Genomic DNA, 21608 nt, shown 5'->3' with positions numbered 1-21608 from the left:
ATTCTGGATGGATACAGAGTGGTTTGAGAATCTTGGGCTACTGGGGCAAGAACTGTACCAGCAAAGCCTGGTTCAGACATGCTGAACATGGCCCTAACCACAGTGTTACCTTGCTTTACCTTCTTTCTCACACTGGAGCCCTTGGTGTCCTGGAGAGCAGAGGCATCCTTGGAACCGATCACACAGCTCCCCATTGGTGCACCTGCACCTAAGCTTACAGTCTGGCCCATAATAACCAGGCTGGCATGCTGTAAACAAAGACATCAAAAACCAGTGTTAATTCAGGGAAAGGGAGAAAACTCAGGCTATAGGTGGCTAGTTTTATTTTTCTCTCCAAGTTATCAACCTTGCTGATTCATATAAGATAGTATGTGATTTATCTGCATTATTTATCAGGATTACCAGGAACTTAAAGGATTGGGGAATTCTGTTTCCAGGAGAGTTGAGTAAACTCCTACCAGGCCAGTATTCTCGTAAATAACAACTATAAAAACACAACTACCTGAAAGCACTGAAGAGCTGGGGGAACGAGGCAAGTTCTGAAGGGGAATTGAAATTTGGAAGATGGGAATGGCGTGCTTCCCATTTTTCAGCTCTTAGTCTAAGGTTGGGTATAGTTGACACTATGTCGGGGGAGCTAAAACTCCAAAGAAAACCTGTAGTCTTACTGACCTGAAGAACCAGAGGACAGAGTCAGGGCAACCACAGCCACTGGAAAATGAGGGGGGAAATCTAGAAAGGAGAGCCAGAGAGAGGAAGTCCCAAGTCTTTGGCTGGCCTCTGAACCACACATGCTAAGTGCAAATTCAAAGCAGCCCAATGATAAAAAACTGAACTGAGTCTGAGCTGATGCCTAAGAGTCAGAGTTTGCAGTTTGAGTCAAACCAAGTTGATTGCCTGCTAAATCATAACAAAATAAAACCAACATTCCTCAAAGGAATATATCATACTCCAGAGTCTCCTCAATGTAACATTCACCGTGTCCAAGATACAATCCCAAATAATTCAACATAGAAGAAATGGAGAATTATGACCTATCCTCAGGAGAAAAGAAAATCAACAAAGACCAAGCTTGATGACCCAGATATTGGAAATAGTAGACAAGAATTTTAAAGCAACTATAATAACAATACTCAGTGAGGTAAAGGAAAATATGCTCACAACAAATGAAACAATGAGAAATCTCAGCAAAGAAATATAAACTATAAAATATAACAAAAAAGACATTCTAGAACTGAAAAATACAATATGTGAAATAAAAATATCACTGTATGGACTTAGCAATAGAATGGAAATGACAGAAGAAAGAGTCAATGAACATAAAACTAGATCAATAGAGATCCAGTCTGAAGAACACAGAGAGGAAGAAAGTTAGAAAAAAGCGTAAAGATACATGCACCCCTATGTTCATTGCAGCGTTATTCACAATAGCCAAGACTTGGAAGCAACCTAAGTGCCCATCAAGGGACGAATAGATAAAGAAGATGTGGTATATATACACAATGGAATACTACTCAGCCATAACAAACGATGAAATCCAGCCATTTGTGACAACATGGATGGACATTGAGGGTATTATGCAAAGTGAAATAAGTGAGAGGGAGAAGGTCAAATACTGTATGATTTCCTTCATTAAGTAGTAGATAACAACAACAATAAACAAACACATAGAGACAGAGATTGGATTGGTGGTTACCAGAGGGGAAGGGGGGAGGGAGGAGGGCGAAAGGGATAATTCGGCACATATGTGTGGTGATGGGTTGTAATTGATATTTGAGTGGTGAACATGATGTAATCTATGCAGAAATAGAAGTATAACGATGTACACCTGAAATTTATACAATGTTATAAACCAATGTTACTGCAATAAACAAAAATTTAAATAATAATAATAGTAAAATTTAAAAAAATTTAAAAAAAAGTGATTAGAGCCTCAGAGACCTAAAGGATAATATCAAAGGGTGTTACATGCATGTAATTGGAGGTCCAAGGCAGGAGTCTGGGAGAACACTAGAATACTTCAATTCATAAAATCTTTGTAATTTCTTGAGCTTCACGGGCTGGGGTGAGTTAATAAATGTGCTCTTATAAACCTAGGCCTAGAGACACGTTCACTATGAAACTGATGAAGCTATGGTCTAGGCTCCTTACACACATGCATGCCTTCCTGGGCCCTAGCAAAGTGTTCACATACACACGTGTTTGTTTGTTTGTTTTAATTTGCATACGATTTTTTAATATTCTTTTTTTAAAGAGAGACTGGATCTGCCCCTACCTGGAGGCACCTTTTACTTTAAGGTGTACATTTCTGAGGCCAGGTGGGATTCCTCCGCTGCTGTGGCTCCCTCAGTGTTCCATGGGGGCAGATGCAGCATTTAGAGGGAGCTGAGTGAGGTTTTGCAGGTAGCTGAAGCTTACTTTTGTGTAACTCTCCTCTTTTCCCTCTAACTCTGAGCCCCTAGAGCTCTGCTGTCCAGTATGGTAGCTGCTAGCCATGTATGGCTATCGAGTACTTAAAATATGGCTAGTCCAAATTGAGATTTCAAAGTCTTAGTATGAAAAAAGAAATGTAAAACATCTCATTAATACTTTTTTCTATTGATTTCATGTTGAAGTGATAATATTTTTGATGTATTGGGTTAAATGTATATTAAAATTATGTCACCTGTTTCTTTTACTTTTTTAATGCGGCTACTAGAAAAAACTTAAATTACATATATGGCTTGCTTATATTTCTACTGAACTGCTCTGCCCTAGAGCATTGTTATAAAGTCACTGAGGACCCCATCATAACTCCCAAGAGTGACAGATGTGGAAAAAGGTGACTTTGTGAGGTAAATACTGAAAAACCCTTGAGCTCTGGCTAATTAACCACATTAACATTCATTAGGAAGGTCTGGCATATTTGGCTGCAGGTTATGTTTAGCTATTGTGTGACAGTAGATGTGAAGTGCATACTGGAAAGTAGATATGAAACACACACCTTTGAGCCCCATCAAATGTGAAAGTATATTTTAGAAAGGGCAGAGGGAATATCTGAGTAGGTGAAATTAGTACTGCTTGAATTAGTTCTGCAGTGATCTTCAAATCCCAGATCTTGTCTGGATGTGACCTAAAAATGCTAATATTTATGATGTACTGAAAAAACAAATCTGTGGCCTTCCAACTCAAGAGGGTGGTCTGAAAACCAACAGCATCAGCACCACCTGGGAGCTGGTTAGAAATGCAGAACCTCAGGCCCCCGTCCAGACCTATGGAATCAGAATTTGTTTTAATAAGATGCCTAGGTGATATGAGAAGGACTTACCATGAGGTCCAGAGTCTCAATGTGAAAGCATAAGACACTTTGGATGAAAATATCTGTGATGCAAAGCCCTGTAGCTCAGCAAGGGATAGTTGACTACAGCCTACGCTCCTACACTATGATTTTCAGCAAGCTGGATCTCTTTGGTTTACCTGCTACGACTTTTTCTGTTGAGGAGTGTGGTTGGCACATACCTTCATTGCACTGCAGACCCTTCCAGCCTGTGGCACAGGAACACCCATAGGGGTCTGGGAGACAGAACACGTAGGACTTGCATCCGTCTGGTCCACTACACCTTTCTTTACAAGTTCTGCCAAATGTGTGCAGTTCACAAGCTTTGAAGGGAGAAAAAGATGATTCAGAGTCAAATATGCAACTCCTTGACATGCATGATTCTTCTTTTAAAGGGTCTCTCCTAGACAGGTAAACATGGAAAAATACTCCAATCTCAGCTGTGGCATGGGCAGGGTGAACACACCCTTATGGCCCACTTTACAGATAATGAAACTGCCCCACAGAGAGGACATCAGAGCCACCACCCACAATTGTGCAGGTTGTGTACTGCACAAACCTAGGGGGTGACGTTCACATCATAGACATCATTGATTTATATACTTATTACAACTTTCCAGTGGTTGGCAATAAAGAAATTTTATGAAAGAGCACAATTTTCTAATTCACACAAAAGTACCATATGGCCCAGCAGAGGCCATTTAGCTTCCATTCCCAACTAAGTCCAGATCTAAAATTCTAAATCCAACAATGATGGCTTTTCAAATCCACAACTTACTCATCAAGCACTCTTGACTTACCCTTCTCACATGTTCTCCCCATAAACCCAGGAGGGCAAATGCATTCTCCAGTATCTTCGTGGCAGACACCATTGTTCATACAGGCAGTGCAGACACGGTTACATTCAGGTCCCCACTTCTGAGCCTCACATCCTTTTGTTAAGGGAAACAAGGCTGTGGTGAGTGGAGCACATTTATTCAACAAACCTTTATTGAGCACCTGCTAAGTGTCAGTCATTTTAGTGGACACTGGTGAATGAAGATAAATCAAATACAATCTCTGCTCTCTCAAAGCTGATAGTCTAATATGGGAAACAGACGTCGACAGAAAATAATGATAGAAATGAAGACAAGGAATACCTATTCCTGTCTTGGGGATAGAAGAGGGCATAAGAGAAGGATTCCCAGAAGAAGGGGTGTGTGAGCTGGATCTGCAGGACCACCAAAGTAGCAAAAAAGATAAGGCTGCAGAGTGTGTTCCAGGCAAAAGGGAGGCGGATGGGGAGAGCATGACATGTCCAGGGAGCTGCCGGTATGGTTAGAGACCAGAGCAGTGGTTTTCAAAGTGTGGTTCCTGAGTAGGAGCATCTTCATTACCTGGGAATCTGTGGGAAATGTAAATCTCAGACTCCCCATCCACGACCTACTGAATGAAAACTCTGGAGGTGGCCTAGCCATCTATGCTTAACAGTCCTCCAGGTGATGCTGATACACGCCAGGGTTTGAGAACCTCTGGTCTAGAGTATGAGGAGAAGGGATACAGCTACAGAGGGAAGCAGGAACTAGTAACATCCACCTGTTTTTCAGGTAGAAAACATGTGAGAAGTGAAACAAGATACATCAAACCTAAAGTAGAAGGATGGTAAAATGCTTCTAGATTCATATTTCCTGGCTACTTCTCTCCAGCACTTGGTGATTTTAGATTGTTAATTAGGTGCAAGGTTACCTTCTGATATAAAGAAAACCCAGCGGGGTTGGGTGACCCTTTTTGGTTAGGAATTTAGTTTAATTTCTCTCCTGAAAGGAACTAGTGTCTTTGTCCCTGAACGTTAGTCTCACAGTGGTAAGTTTGGACCTGTGCCTACAGCTGATGTAACCTTGTAATTTCTTTGGCAAGAACGCCTGGTTATCAGTATTTTCTCTAAAATAATCAGGAAGACTGTCAACACAGACCCTTTCTTACAGGCTTCCACTTAATAGATAAAGCTACAGAATGTCTAAAAGCTAATATTTACATATAAAGGGAAAAATGCTTCTGCACAATGAGTGATTTCTGGAGAGCCAGACCACGGGTTATTGGCACACGTTGAAAACTAACGATGGCAGACACTGGAGATGAGAATGGGCTGCCTGTTACATTAAACTCTGTAAACATTAATGGGCACCTGCCTGCCAGACATTAAACGCTGTCTCTAACCCTGTACCTATCTGTAGACCTGTCCCAGCTTCACTCCTAATCCTGGGAAGGAGGAAAGAATAAAGCTTTTAGGAAACCATATATTCATGACATACAGAGAGAAATCCTATAAACTTAATGCTTGTGGGAAATCTTTTGTTAGGGAGAGAATGTACACTGAAAAGTATATTCATACTATAAATACAACCAGTGTGATTTTTAACACACAGTCTTTAAGCGCTGACCATTCCTAGGCTTCAATTCATCCTTGAAAGATACCCTAGAGTTATGAGAAATGGACAGGTGCCTTCAGCTGTACCTCATTTCTTACAAAACATCAAAGAGGGTATACTGGGGAAAAATACTTTTAATGGATGATTGTGGCCCAATGCAAACTTTCTTAGAATGATTTTAGATATTAGCCATGCTTCTCAAACAGTTTCATTGAAATATTCCTAAGAGCAAAAGATAATAAACATGTGCTCCTAGCAATCTGAAAAAGAGACAACGTGGAGAACAAAATGTTTGAAGTCTTTGCTTTAACTTAAAAGTGCAAGTGAATTTTAACTTCTAGTCTATGCTAATTCATGTTTGTTTTGACATTTTAAAAAAAACTTTACACCTTTTACCATATATCAACATATGATATTTTTGATATTGCTGGAAAATCTGCCATTTACCCCAACTCTGAGTACCCCTGGTATATGGTACTGTATCAGAATGGAGAGAAACCATCCAAATGAAATGAATGCCAACTGTGTCCTTGCCCCTCAGACTCTCTGTGAGTGCAATGGAATCAAAGGGGATTTCATCTGCCCAAACTAGATGAATTACATTTTTCATACTAATATTGTCATATCGCAATTTATCTGTTTATCTATTTATGTATGTACCCACTCTGATTGGGAATTACCCAAGGGACAGTGATTCATCTCATTATCCTTATATTCTCAATGCCAGCACAATGCCTGGCACAGAGTTATAATCAACACATATTTGTTGAATGAATGAATGAATAAATATAATGCAAAGCAAAATAAATATTCTTTGTGAGTTACAGATACCAATCATTAGAGGAATGACAGAGCATCCTGAGTACTTAGACCTGAAGGCCTGAATATTTAATATTATGAATACCTGGCATAGTTGGGGGAAATTCAGGGCAAATTTTTTACTTCCTGTTGGTCAATTTCTTGTAAAAACTACTGCAACTCTCCATTTTGATAGTTATGATAAGGGGGCAAAAGTTGTTTTCACTAGTTCTAACTTTTGCACTTTTCAAACCTGAAAATAGAAATCACATTTGAGAGTTAAATGATCTGGAAAGCGTAGGATTTACAGGAGACTTAATGTTTAACTAGATATTTGACCAACCCAGAAAGCCCAACTCATCCTCCTGTAGCAGATACCTCGCAGGGAGACACCAGCTCACTGAGACTCCCCCTTTTTATAGGAAGGTTGCTGCTATGCAAGGGTGAGGTCCTAGTATGTGACCCCATCCTTAGTTATAGATCATTGGTCTAGGCAAGTAGACATCTGATATATGTTAGGCCAATTTGATTCTTTTTCCTGAGAATCCAAAATTTGGAAGTAAAAGAAACATCATTTAAGCTAAGTTACGGTAATGTTAGCATCCTTGAGAGAAAGTCCACCCTCCCCCCGACAGTGCTGAGCCCCAGATGTTCCCTGGAGCCTATCTTTTCTGGAAACTTGCTTGTCAGCTTTTCCATCAATTTTCTAAGAGTTCTTAGTATACTTCCAACCAATCCCTGGTTTTTGCTTAAGTAGCCAGAGTCAGTTTCTGTTACTTGCAAACTGAAAATCCTAACAACTATGCCATCACAGCTGGTGGCCTCTCAGTCACTTACTCCGGACTATCAGCCTGGTGAAGGCCGAGGTGAAGAGGTTTCCTCCTATGTACCTGGCCGAGTACACTCCAGCATCCTGGGGCTGAGCATGAGGCAGATGCACTTCTAAAATATCGGGTACTTCGTGCCGGGGCACTGAATGGATGAAGGAACCTGGTAAGGGAGAAGAGTGGAGAACAATGGGTCACACTCAAACACTCCTGTTTCCTTGTCTGGACCCTCCACTTGATCAGTTTTCCCTGACCTGACATGGAAAATGTGCTAGCATATTGGATGTGGGAGAATAATGAAAAGGCTGAGCTAGTCAATGCTCTCCCAACAGTCGAGAAAGCTATGGTGATAGAGCATATGTTAATCTATGGGATCTACTATCAAACACATGAAGATGGGGGTAGGCTAAAGTTCTTATCTTCTGCAGGGAGAGGTGACCAGGCAAAGCTAGGTGGGAAATGTCAGGTAACCCTGCCAACTAATCGATTAACCAGGAGATACCTAGAATCACTGCTGCAATCTGGAAGTCCCATCCAACCACAGAACTCAGAATAGTCCCCATCAATATTTCAGCTCGATCAGGCAACCGCCACCAAGTGATGCCAAACCATAGTTGGACCTAGACAGATTTGGATTGCACAGTTGGACCCCCAGAACTACTGCCAACTGGCTCCCAGGCTCACTCTGCCCATTTCCTTAAACTTGCAATCAAACAACCAAACATTTTACACGGTAGAAATCACATCACGATGGGGTTTTATTGAACATTCATAATTCATATTGTATATTCATAAAGGTACATATGCATATTCATATGTTTATATGAATCTCCACTTTAATTCACTTGATTAAGTAACCAAACACATTATCTATGAGCTTCTATCATAGAATTTGATTAGCTTGCATCATAGCAGCTTTGTTTCAAACATCTGTCCCCAAGACTGCAATAAGATAATGACCCAATATGTTCTGTGCTGTCTGATGTCTCACTCCATCATGCTGGAAGGAAACAAAACAGATACTCACCATTTTTGTAAATCACTGCATCTTCTTCTTTAACCAACACCTTTTTGAAAGATATGTTCACATTGTCTCCCCTGTCCACAGTCATAGTTAGAGTAGCTGGTAGGAAGGAAGCTTTTAAAAGAGAAAGACAGAAACAAGTGAGAAAATGAGCTCACACATTTTCTTCAGGAGCAACTGAACTTGGAACTTCAAAAGATGAGGCCTGGCAACAAGCAGGAGTCAGCTGATTTTCATATTAAAAATTGTCGTAGCTCATGGGTTTGAACCTTACTTAAGGTTATACACCTTTTGAAGAATCTGATGAAACGAATGGTCATTTCCTCTGTACAAAGGTAAATATATACACATAATATACATATACATATTTTTTCCATGCAACTGTTTGGGGAGGTGACAGCTTTGTGTCAATTAATATCTATTACCAAATGAAGACCTGATATTAACTATACTCTAGAGTAACTATAAATCTGCCATTCTTCTTGATATCTCTACCAAGCTTCCTCAAAGTGGAAAAGAATATGAACGGCCAGAAATTTGCCAAATGGCTTTTCCCTTTGTCCTTTGGGGTTGTTGTTGCTCCAAATAATTCTCATTGCTTTAGAATGCCCCAAGCATTTCTCATAAGGAATCAGCACATTGCTCTACTTATTACTAGTGCTATAAATATTGGAATATTGAAGAATAAGGCAAAGATGGGATCCATTTCTTGCTTTCTACCCTTTAATTATCTATATATGAACTGGCATAGTCGTGGGACTGAACAGTACTGGGAGGAGACTGGAGAAGTTATTGTTATTTGGCCCATCAGATCATTTTGGAAACTTCTGTCTCTGTGTCAGGCTTGGAACACAACATTGCCAGAGTTCCCTGGTTTATTGGACAAGATGTGTGAATAACATCTTCTAACATTCTCCCAGCTCCAACAGTTTCTGACTTCCTTTAACTTACACTGTAATCTGCAGAGAGCCACAACTACAAGAATAAGGGAGGATTAACTTGAGGCTTTCTTAAGTTAAGCCAATTTTTTAATCTCAGCTTTATTGAGGTATAATTGACATATAATTTAAGCCAACATAAAAAATGTAAGGATCACCAATAAAAGAAGAGAAACAGAATATATAACTTTCCTAAACATGGAGGGCAGCAAAGAATGGAAGTAAGACAGAAGACATAAAAGGAGGGAAAAAAAGCTCTCCCACCAAAAATCATGGCATACAGAAAAGACAGAACAAAATGGCAGAAGTCAATGCCAAATATATGTTAAAAGCCAGAGACTTTCAGAATGAATTAAAAATATATATATAACTATGTGCTCTTTTCATGAGCTACACATTAAACATAATGACACAAGATTGAGAATAAAGGGATAGAAAAATATATACTGGACTAATAATAACTAAAAGAAGCTGATATTGCAACATTTATATCAGAAAAAAAATTTATTTTAAAGCCAAAATAAAATTTTAGGGATAAAGATGGTCTTTACATGATAAAAAGGAACCATCCACTGGGAAGATATAATAATCCTGAACTTGTACATGACCCTAACAACAGAACTTCAAAATCCCTGAAATAAAAGCTGACAGAATTTAAGGAAGAAACTGACAAATCCACAAGCATAATGGATACTTTCCGAAACTGAGTAATCAAACAGACTAAAAATTACTAAGGATAAATACAGATTTGAATAACACAATTAAACATCTGTTGGATATTCACAGACTCCTGTACCCAGCTATCTGAATACCTGTTGTTTTCAAGCATACTGTCCCTCTATTAAGCCACAAATCACATCTCCATGAATAACGAAGAACAATCCTGTAGAACAAATTCTCTGACCAGAATGCACCTAAATTAGAAATCAATAGCAAAACACTCCATACCCTAAGGTCTGAATTCTTACAGAGTTTTAGCCTAGGACCAAGTCTCAAGGACCAGAGAGACTCCTGCTGAGGACCGTGGGTGAATCAGCCTTCGTTCTCATCTCATCTGTGATTTTTAGACAGGTAGCTTGAGAGAGGCTGATCAAGTGCCACGTGCACCATTGGCTTAGAGAGCTACCCTGTGTGGGCAGAAGATGCGCCTGTGGTCCACGCTCAGAAGGACCCGGCCTTTAGGCTTACCTGCTTGTTTTCCTCTGTGCCTGGTACCCTGCCAGGACCCCCACATAAATGCCATGGAGCAGAGGGTGACGTGGGGCAAACCCAGGGGGGAATGGTGTCGATCAAAGGGTACTGCGAGCCCTGGGATAAGACAGTCCTGGGCTTGAGGCCACCCTCTGCCATTACTGTTCTCTTTGAGCAAGTTACTTCACCTCTGAACATCACAGTTTCCTCATCTGTCATGTGGAAGTAAAAATATTTACCTTAAAAGATTGTGAGGAATATTAAGTGATGTATACCAAGCCCCTAGGTGCTTAGAAGAGCTCAGTATCCTTCCCAAAGATAAATAATCAGCAACACAGCTGTGCTGACATCTGTAATGTGGCCATGAGTGGCAGCTTTCTCAACAGTATTAAGATGGACCAGCCATGCAGGGAAGGCAGGCAGGAGACTGCAGGGGGCATTTTCAGGGGCTCCCTCTCACATTGACAAGGTGTTGCAATCAGCAATCCTAACGTGTGCAGCTCTTGCTCTCTGTGACATGCTCCTGGGCTCCTGGGAGAATTTTTTTCTGACCATGTCATGCTGTTGTTCCTTTCTACGTGGTTTGTTTATATTTTCTGCCCCTTTGTGTGAAGAGTGTTTAGCTGACCGTGGGACTTTTCACTCAGCATTGTGTTCTGAAAAGGAACCAAGATGCCCCACTAGGCGCAACTCCATTGTGGCTTTTCTTTTTCCCCGCTCTGTGGCTCTTTATTATTTCAGACTTTGTGCCTTTTAAGCTCCCTGTTTTCCTAGATAGGAACACAGTCACACCAGAGTTCCACTGCTGTCCAGCCTGCCACCTCCTACATTAATGTCCTTGTGTTGATTGTTCTCTGCTGAGTACTAATGAAGAGGTCCACAACCTTCCTGTTATACTTCAGGACCCAGGAGCCCAGCTGTATACAATTTATTGACACAGATTGATGTCATATGACTTGACTGGATCATGAAAACAATAAGCACCTTTTAATAGTGCCTACTATGGACCAGGCATTGTTTTAAGCACTTGACACAAATTTAATTTTCATAACATCTTCATGATAGGAACTACAATTATCCTAATTGTACAAATGAGGAAATTAAGGTACAGAGAGGGTAAGTACTTGTTTAAGATCACACAGCAAGTTCATGAGAGAGCCAGGATTTGAACCAGGTAACTTGGCTCCAGAGACCTTTCATAGGTTATAAAATGCTAGCTCTCAAAAGGCTTTAAAGGCCTACCACCTCATTTTATAAATGAGATTGCTGAGGCCTAGGTTAGAAGATGACTTGCTCAAGATCATTGGGATAGGCTAATTTACTGACAGAACTTAACTAAGAACACAACTCACTTATTCCTTAAGGGCTGGAGAAGAAAATAGATAGTAGTAAATGTTATAACCAGATGTTGCTCATGGATGAAAATAATTGAGCAAAATTTCAGTTGTTTCCTTTAATTTAACGATAAATAAGGACTAAGAGGAACAATGTAGTTTTTTATGTCCATTATTATTTTGTATAATTTCACAACAGCCCTGTGAAGACAGGATATCCAAGTCTACCGATGTGGGAAATGGAGCTAAAGGTGACTAAGTCCCTTACTCAAGGCTTCCTAACAGTGAATATGTGTGAAAGTTGAGACACAAATTCCAGCCCTCCACACTTGTTCCACAACACCAGCTCTCCAGACTCAGCATCCTCCAGGCTGCAACCTTAGCTCTCCATTCCAGCCATTCTGAATCACATTTCCTCAAACAGACTATGTGATCATGCACGTCCAAGTCATGAACTTCCTGCCTTCTCTTCTGCTCCTCTTTTTCTCCTCCATCTCACCAATTCCTACTCACGCATCAGTCTCCACGTAGACGTCACTTTCTCCAGGGACCTTATACACCCCCTGGAATCCAGGTTAAGTACCTCATAGCTGCACATCCTCATTACAGCCCCACTAACGGTGTATCTCCCCTACTGGACTGAGCATTCCAGGAGGGCAGGTTCACGTCTGTCTTGAAAGGCAGCACAGGGTGATGGGTAGGGCCTGACCTCTGGGATCAGGTGTGTGCTAACCTTCCCAGGTCCGACACTGGGAACCGAGTGTTTGAATGAACCTGTTACAATAGCCTTAAGCTTCATCTGTTAATACGGGGTCATAATAGTTCTCATCAGATATGCATTTGGTAAAGACTAAATTATATAGTGATGGATATAAAGTTGCCAAGGGAATGTCAGGCACGTAAGGAGTATTCAGGAAATATCAACATCGTTGCATCTCCCATGTGAGGTACAAACAGAGGCTTAAGAATACTTGTGAAATGAAAGAATAATTGAATGAATCTGATTTCAGATTTTCCTAATTTTTTAACATCTTCATTTGTGTCATTTAGATACAAACGGCTGCTCTCTATCAACTTCACAAATCACGTGTGGGAAGTTTGATGTTCTTAAAGTACAGCTATTTCTTAAATGAAAATAAGAAAAAAGATAACCTATGTTTCCTCTGATGGAACACTGGCCATGAAAATGTTTCAAATTTCATTTATGCCTCCTTACCCACAAATGAGATCACCAGTGAGGTTTGAATAAATTGCTTTTGACTTTTTTGGATGATGCCATTGATAAAAACAGTTTCGCCATTTGGGGTACGTGAGCCAATTTAAGCTGTGTTTTGGCACATTGCAAATGGATTTTCCACTTCCTCCCCAGATGCGCGACTCAGCAGCAAGCAGGAATATAGTGATGTTTATCCTATCCTGCTGTGCCCCTGGGCCGGCACTTCTGAGTTCCCATGATGTTTTACTAGGGAATTAATAGTGTCATCAAGACAAGAGTTTTGGAAGTTTTCTAATTCGCCATAAATGATATCTCTGTCCTCGCACCATGTTTCAGCCATCAGATGGTGAGCAAAGGACATCAAATCAATTCAACAGCCTGATGTTGTTGAGATGTTGTTATTATTAAAATGCAAGAGAGAAAGTACTACCTACTTTTCTGTTTTGTATAAACCTCCACAATTATGTTAATAGATGATATGAAAATTTTCCACAATTGAGTAGAAAAATTAATAGTCCCACTAAATTATTGCCTATTCCAAGGCACCATAATAACAATAATTATTGAACATTTACTGTGAACCAGATAATGCTGGTGATCTCATGTGATTCTCAAATGTATGTGGTAAAATCTCTATCCTCATTTTTTTTTTCAAATGGGGAAACTATGATTTCAATTAAATAACTTGCCCTGGGTCAGAGACTTCCATTGTGAAGCTAGGCTCAGCTGCATGTCTGGCTGACTTCCACGCCCATACCTCTACTCTGTGTCCTGGGTTGCTTTTTGGGGTTTCAGTAGGAGTTGTTGTACTTTATAAAACAAGTGCTCAGAATGGGGGAGGGTAGTTATTATACATAGGGCAGTGCAGAGGTCATAAACACAGGTTCTGAAGTCATATCGCTTGGCATCAAATCCCATTCCCACCGCTTACAAACTGCTATTGTTATTATTATGTAACTTAGTCTGCAATGTCTCTCTTTACACAAGCATTTAGGAAAATATCTATTATGTGAATCAAATCTTTTTTATTTTATTTTATTTTCTTGCAGGGGAAGATTCGCCCTGAGCTAACATCTGTTGCCAATCTTCCTCCTTTTTTTATTTCTTCCTTTCCCCCTGCAAAGCTCCAGTACATAGTTGTATATAGTTGTAAGTTCTTCTGGTTCTTCTATGTGAGCCACTGCCACAGCATGGCTACTGACAGGCGAGTGGTGTGGTTCCACGCCCTGGAACAAAACCCGGGCCGCCAAAGTGGAGTGCACCAAACTTTAACTGCTAATCAGGGCTGGCTCTCAAATCTTATTTTAAATGCACTCATGGGAACTGGCTTCTTGCATAAACCATCTTATTTAAAACTTTAGACAATTTTGAAGATGTTATTGTACCCATTTCACAGATGATGAAAAATGAGACCAATAGAAGTTAAATAACTTGCCGAAGACCACACAGCTGGTGAGTGGTGGAGAAAGAATTAAAACTCAGGTGGATATAAATCTAAAAGCCATCTTCTCTCCACTGTTGCTCACCATGCACGCTTGCCTTTGTCTAATTTAACTGAGTTTGAGCTATCCTTTATCTGTGCTGACCTGCACTCTCAGTTTGGAGGGATCATTACAGTTGTTTTTTGACTCCCAATGTTCTGATTTAATATGCTCTACAGGTTCTTATTTATACATTGTCAAGGGCAATCTCAGGACAGCCCAGAAAGGGCACTGTGGCACTACACAGTTCATTCCTATGAAACCACTGGGGCACAAATCTCGTATCATCTTCATTCAGAATGTGGAAATATCTACAGAAGGACATAACTCTTTACACAAGTCAAATCCCAAATGAAATATGAAAAATAGTCGAGCTGACTTGTCAGCCATGATAGCTTTGGCACACCTCACATCCCTTTGTTCAACCTCTCTTCCCTCACCGGAGACCTGCATTCCTGGGAATTTCTGCTGTGCACTTTTCCCACTCGCCCTGGTGTCATTTAAAGGTGAACATTACAGTTTTGCTAAGAAAACCCTTTCCTTCGTTTGTAATGAATAATGATTTTATCACTTTTGACCTTAAAATGAGCTTTCTGCCTTCAAATCTTTTAATTGCCACCATCTGCAAATTCCAAGAGATGTTTTCAGGTGCACCCAAGCTAGGGCTGACTATAAACCCTTGCTCCTCAAAGTGTGGTCCATGGCCCAGGAGCACTTATCACTGGGACCTTGTTAGAAAAGCGAATCTCATGACTCTCCCCAAGGACGTACTGAGTCAGAGTCTGCATTTTAACAAGACCCAATGGTGATTCATAGGCACTTTCAACCTTGAGAAGCATTGACCTTAAAAACTGCAGATTCTTATATAGGAAACTGCCAATCAGAGAAATGTGCAGAGGTGTGTTATTTATCTGGATCAGTTTTACAATTAAAAATCAAACCCTGAAGAGCCTACATTGTCATTATCTCGTGAAATGACAAACTCTCAGTCCACAACCCCCTGCAGTTATGATGATATTAATTTGGCAAGGACTCTTTCATTTTAGGTAGACCAGCCCAGAAAAAGGGACTGATGGGTGAGAGGCCAGATCATTCCAGTCAGAACAAAGAGAGCTCATCTCTGCTGGAATCTGTACCTTCCTCCCAGCAGATAGCATCAAGAGCACAAGAAGGCCACCTGCCTGTCCAGCCTCGGAGCCTTAGGGCAAAATAGAATCATTAAGTAATGTTTTCAACGCCACCTCCTCCAACTGCCATCCATGGACTGGCCTAAAGATTTAGCTTAGGGCTCACTTCTATTATGGGAGAAAGGCTCCATCGCATCACTGCTGTGTGAGGCGGTGGCAAGAAGTAATACTCCTCCCTCGCAGAAGGCTCTCAACATCCCCCTTCACAGATCTGGATTTCTGTGAGCAGGGCCTGGGTACCTGACTGCTAAAATTAAATCATGGTCTCTTTCCAAGAATGGTAGTCTACAAAAAGGGCCCCCATACTTATCCCTCTCTGTATCCATACTCTTTGCTATTTAACTTTGTAGTACCTCGTACCTTGAGGCTCAGCTATTTGACCTGCTTTGAGTAATAAAATGAGGTAGACGCAAGAGTGTACAATACTGAGTCTAGGTTTCAAGAAGCCTCATAGGTTTCCACCTGTTCTCTTGCACCTCTGCCATCTCCATGAGAACATACCTCAGTTAGCCTGCTAAAGGATAACAGACACATGGAACAGAGCCAAGTTGCCCCAGCCAAGCCCAGCTACAGCCAGACATTACCCACACACGGGAGAAAACCCAGACAAGATCGGCAGAGCCATCTAATCAATCCAGCTCATGCAGACTCTCAAGTTATAAACGCTTATTGTTGTAAACCACTGTGGTTTGTGGTTGTGTGTTACACAACATTATTGTAACAATAGATAACTGATACACCAAGTAACCAATTAATTTGAGTTATTGATAGATGTTTCCCTTTTTAATTTTTTATTTCTACTATGATTTTCCCTGAAAACACTAACTATATTTAGAATACTCAGGGGCAAGAAAAACAAATAAAAAAAAAAAAAGAAAGAAAAATCTCAAAAGAGCCAAGAGGCAATGGACAGTTGTCTTCGTTGCTGTGATTTTTACATTACATACATGTAACATGTTCATATCTCCATAAGGACCCTGGAGCCCTTAGCAGAACATATGGTATATTTCGTTTCAGGTATAATTTCCTGAACTAGGCACAATGTCTAGTGAAGGGGTTGAATGTGAGGGAGTTGGACTGGATTGTTTCTTTTTCTCTAACATTCTGTGTACCAGAGACAGCAAGGCTTGGAAAGAGGCAGACCAGGTCTTCAACCTTCACACTCAGGCAGCTCATGCCCAGCTTCTGAGTGAGCAACTGCCAAAACAAAAAGCGTGTGTGTGTGTGTGTGTGTCTCAGTGGACCTCACCTGCCCACAATTAAGGGGCATGTTACCTTGTTGGCGCATCTTCATGGTCCGTATCCTTATTGCCTCTCCTCGAACTCGCCCTTCACAGAAATAAGCACCATTGATTTTACTAGCCTTTTCTCTCTTCCAAACGACTTTTTTAGCCCATTCTCTGGTCACGTCTTGAGTAACCTCCAGTGGATCTTGGTGCTGGTTCATTAAGGCTTCAAAGTCCCTTCCTATGGTGATGGGCTCATGAGGGCTCCATCCAGAGGCAATGCAGGTGAGGGATGTTTCAGCATCAGATACAAGAGGTAGGGAATTGATCAAGATCAGGTCCATGGCACCATCCACCGTTCCTAAAAAGAAAGAGGGAGAACAATGTATGGCAAGGGTTATTAACATGGCCTCACAGGATAAACTGGTGCTTACAAAGCCTTGCCTAAAAATAGCTATGTGAGCGGTCTTTCTAAAATGCTATTCTGATCACATGCCTCTCCTCCATAGGATAAGATCTGATCATGTGCCTATCTTCCACAGGACAAGATCCAAAACTCTTTATCATGGCATCAAGACCCTTCATCACCTAGAAGCTGCTAACCACTCCTGCCCCACTGCACACCCTAGCTGCAATGGACTATTAGTTATTCTCTGTCCCCAAAACAAGCCATGTACTATATATCTCTACCCACTATAGTGCCTGGGACATAGTTAGTTATTCAGGAAATATTTGTTGAGATACATTCATGATAATAGCATTATTATTCAGAGTAATTAATAATTATCATCAATTATTATTTATCATTAATGATTAATCAATTAATAATAATGTGGTGCTACCACAATAATAAGGTATTTTAAAGAAATATATCAACTACATGCACTGTGTACTAACTTTATAGACTCTTATCATTATCAAAGAATTGCCCTACCCCATATTAAATTCCACAAGATAAGAGAGGGACTGAGTGAAGTCTGCATTTCCCTCTAGGCTTCCTTTTTAAAAATGAGGCTAATAAGACCTGTCTTGTAGGATTCTCATGAAGATTAAATGAGATAAAGTACGCAACTTGCCAAGCACTGTGTCTGCCATATATTGGGTACCCCATGGGGATACTCAATGACCACTATTTCATTTCTCTTTATTCTGTTTCCTAAACACTAGCCCCAAACCTCAACCTTCCTCAAATGTAAAAACAAAATTCTACCTGACCTTTAATATTTACTCCATAAATAATGAAACATATTTCAAAAAAGAAAATCCTCTCGTTTCACTTTCTCAGTATTTCTCTGTCTTCTCTTTTGATTTCCAAAGTTTCTAAGATGAGCAAATAGAATCTGTGCCTATTCTCTTCTCTTATTGAGTGTGGAAATATCTGGGATGGAGGATGCTCTCTGGCTGCAGTGATGGTTGATTCCCAAGTCTGCATAAAATGATTAGGAGACTAGATAGGTCGAGCACATTGAGTCATGAGGACCAACTGGAGTCTCAGAGACCTTTTGTAGATGTACAGTGATTCAAGTAAGCTCCATGTTATCTCATTTATTACCCATTAAATTCTCCCAACAACCCTGTGAGGTATGTGCCATTAGCTCATTTTTAAATACAAAGAAATGAGGGCTCAAAAGATTGAGTAGCTTATTGTATCTTCCATAGCTTTTGAAGTCAGAGCTGGAATTCAAATTCTCACCAGTCTTTCAGTTCCTTAGATACACCATGCCCTTTCTTGCCTCAAAGCCTTCATATGTGCTGATCCCTGTGCCAGAAATGCTCTTCTCGACTTTTTGCATGGCTATATTCCGCTCATCCTTTGGGTCTCAGCTTAAATGCCTTTCTCAGAGACAGCTTCTCTGCCTACCTTATCTACAATATGTATATGCTCTCATCCCATTATCCTCTAATTCAGCCTTCTCCTTGTTTCCTTCATAAAGATTACCACAATCTGTGATTATTTTACTTACTCTCTCTTCTCCTAGATGGTAAGTTTCATGAGGACGAGGATTGAAGCTGTTTTGTTCACATTTATTTATATAGGAATATCCTGCGTAGTTTCAGCATATTGAGGACTTAATAAGTATTTGTTGGATGGATGGATGAGCAAATTTTATTCCAGATCTTCTTGATTCAAGTCCATCTATTCACTTGGCTTCCACTTCCAGAATACTGAGGTTAAAAATGAAAGTGCTCTCCTGAGTCTAAACTGACCTCCTTGCCCATTTTTGAAAGACTGTTTTGATAATCACTGTGTTTATAGGGGAAGAAGCAAATGTTACAGTTTTTACAAAATGCCATAGAAACATGATCAATGGTTGCTGAGCATTTGGGGCTCACTGGTATTCATTTACCGAACTAGTTTTGAGCACGCACTTATGCCAAGCATTCATGCCTGCCATGAAGTCCTCAAACAATTTGTTTTTAATGGCAATTGCCAATGTTTGATGTACGCAGCGATGTTTTGAGGACAATCCTATAGGAGCTACATTTTTATCCGATTAATTTAAAAAAATTTCAAAACTCAAGTCTTAACATAAGTGGGAATTAGAATTGCATTTTTTTTCTTGTAATGTTAACTCATTATATGAGTTTGAGGGAGAAAATCTTGACTAGAATGGGTTTCCAAGACTGACCCTGAAGCATCTATCTTGCTTTTAGCCTCATTGGTAACTTTAAGATCTCAAGAGTGGGGACAGAGGTTAGGATTAGAAAAATGTTGTAAGAGAAAATGAGCTAGGAAACCTAGCAGTGGAATTACAGCCTCCAAAAATAACACAGGAGCACAGCTCCCCTTCCACATGCACACCCAGCCCTGTCTCTGAGTGAACACCACCTTGTCTCCCACACTCACTCATTCCAGGCATGTTCCCAGAGAGAGTCATCAAGAGGAAGGAAACACTGTAATTCTTTCAGCTCTGGTTCTATCCAGCCCCGTTACTAAGGCCAGTTGAGTGACTTGCCAAAACCAAGGGATCTGCTCTGAACTCACTGAACTGAACTGGCACTGGCCGTGGTTTATTTAATGACTTCAGGAAATAATAGAAAAAGCAGTTGATTTGAAAAGGCAACCACACTTCATCGGTAAATTGTTTCTAGGTATGGATCTGTTTTCTTTTTTTTTTTGCTACTCCCGGCTCTCTCCCTTTACTTTCAGTGATAGAAAGGGAAATTGTGTACTCCAAGAGTCTGGACTTGACTACATTTTGGTACCCTTAATCAGCATGCCAGCTATGGGAAGCCCTCTTCCACCAGTGAGTTCTCTGTCCTTTGTAACACCATTTACAATAAAACATCAGAAGGATTTTGTATAAGAGCTTTGGATATGAGAAGAAATACCTACCAGGTTCCTGGGACAAATATTAAAAATCATCTGATTAGTTTTCCTAAAACAAGAATCCATATTTGTACTTGTTTGTATATGCCTAAAAAATTTCTGGAAAGTGATACATGAAACTAAGAAGAAGTGTGACCCATTAGGGGAGAATGGGGTAGATGCAGGACAATGATGGAATACTTTTCACTGTAGACTTATGTATACTGACTTTTGAACCATCTGAATATTGCCTACACAGAAAAATTAAATGTAACAAAGTAAATATTATTGCCCTTCCCTTAAAAAGGTGCATTTGGAAGGGAATCAAGAGCCATAGACATATGTATATCTCTCATCATTTATTCCTACACTCACTCCAAATCTCCTTGGAGTGCATCCAAATAATGAGTTTTCTCTTTCTCTCTTCTTTGGACTAATAATAGGAAATGTGATGTCATTCCACAATGCTGATAAAAAAAAATGGATTAAAATAAAATGTTTAAAAAGGGAGGAGAAGGGTGGCCAAACGTAGCCTTTCAAAGAGAATAGAGGAGCAGAGGCCCTACAGCAATGGGTATAACTGTGGCCTGTGGCTTCTTGAAAGAGTTCTGCTACTGACACTGTGAAAGGTATGACTTCAACTGTATGGCTGGTGCCACGCAAGGAATCTGCTATTAGGGACATTTTCCTAAGAATAATTGCCAAAAGACAGATCCCATCTGGCTCACACCAATAACCGCCCCTGTGCTAACACCTTTCCTTACGTTACAGCACTATCCCCTCCAAGTCGTGTTGGGGACTAGTATTGAATTACTTCATCACAACCAGAGCCAGAAGGGCTCTGATCATGTTTGTTAATTTGTTCCATTTACAGTTCTATCATCAAGGCTAAGAGTTTGCTATAAGTAAGTAAGATGCATATTGAATTTCATACATCTTATATGTTTGGGGGATTGATCCTATTTTTCCTTAGCAAAGATCTCACAAATACTTTTCAATATTTGCATAAACGTGCGTCTTGTTTGTAAGGAAGTACATGCCATCATAGCATGACGTCCGCCAGGTTAACAAATGATTGTTCATCACAATGGAAACATAACAATATCCTAAAATGTTGTTTTGCTCATTATGTTTTCTGTGTGCTGTACTGAACAGCATCTAATCTTTCATAGTAACATTTTCTCACTAAATCCCATTGTGGTGAACTCAAAGTGTTATTTAAATCTTGTTTTTCATTTAGATTTTCTTGTATTCAATGTTGCTTTGAATAATGACCCATTATCTAAGACATGGAAATATCTTTCTTTAAAAATAATCATAGACACAATTATGGACCTAAATCCACACCACTG

The 21608-nt window shown here is 40.2% G+C and overlaps 1 protein-coding gene across 1 annotated transcript in view; it reads right to left on the bottom strand.

Annotated features, from left to right (window-relative positions):
- The window catches only part of TEK (TEK receptor tyrosine kinase), a 98179-nt gene that overhangs the window by 41054 nt on the left and 35517 nt on the right, over positions 1-21608 (bottom strand). Inside the window, exons 2-7 of the mRNA XM_058565923.1 lie at positions 16996-17307; positions 8377-8487; positions 7360-7512; positions 4117-4248; positions 3499-3639; positions 120-248 (exon numbers count right to left, since the gene is read on the bottom strand). Of these exons, the coding sequence (XP_058421906.1) occupies positions 120-248; positions 3499-3639; positions 4117-4248; positions 7360-7512; positions 8377-8487; positions 16996-17307 (978 nt within the window). The remainder of the gene's footprint in view (positions 1-119; positions 249-3498; positions 3640-4116; positions 4249-7359; positions 7513-8376; positions 8488-16995; positions 17308-21608) is intronic.

The sequence above is a fragment of the Diceros bicornis genome, chromosome 22 (assembly GCF_020826845.1).
Source record: "Diceros bicornis minor isolate mBicDic1 chromosome 22, mDicBic1.mat.cur, whole genome shotgun sequence".
Taxonomy (NCBI): domain Eukaryota; kingdom Metazoa; phylum Chordata; class Mammalia; order Perissodactyla; family Rhinocerotidae; genus Diceros; species Diceros bicornis.
This window is presented reverse-complemented; position numbering and strand designations above follow the sequence as displayed.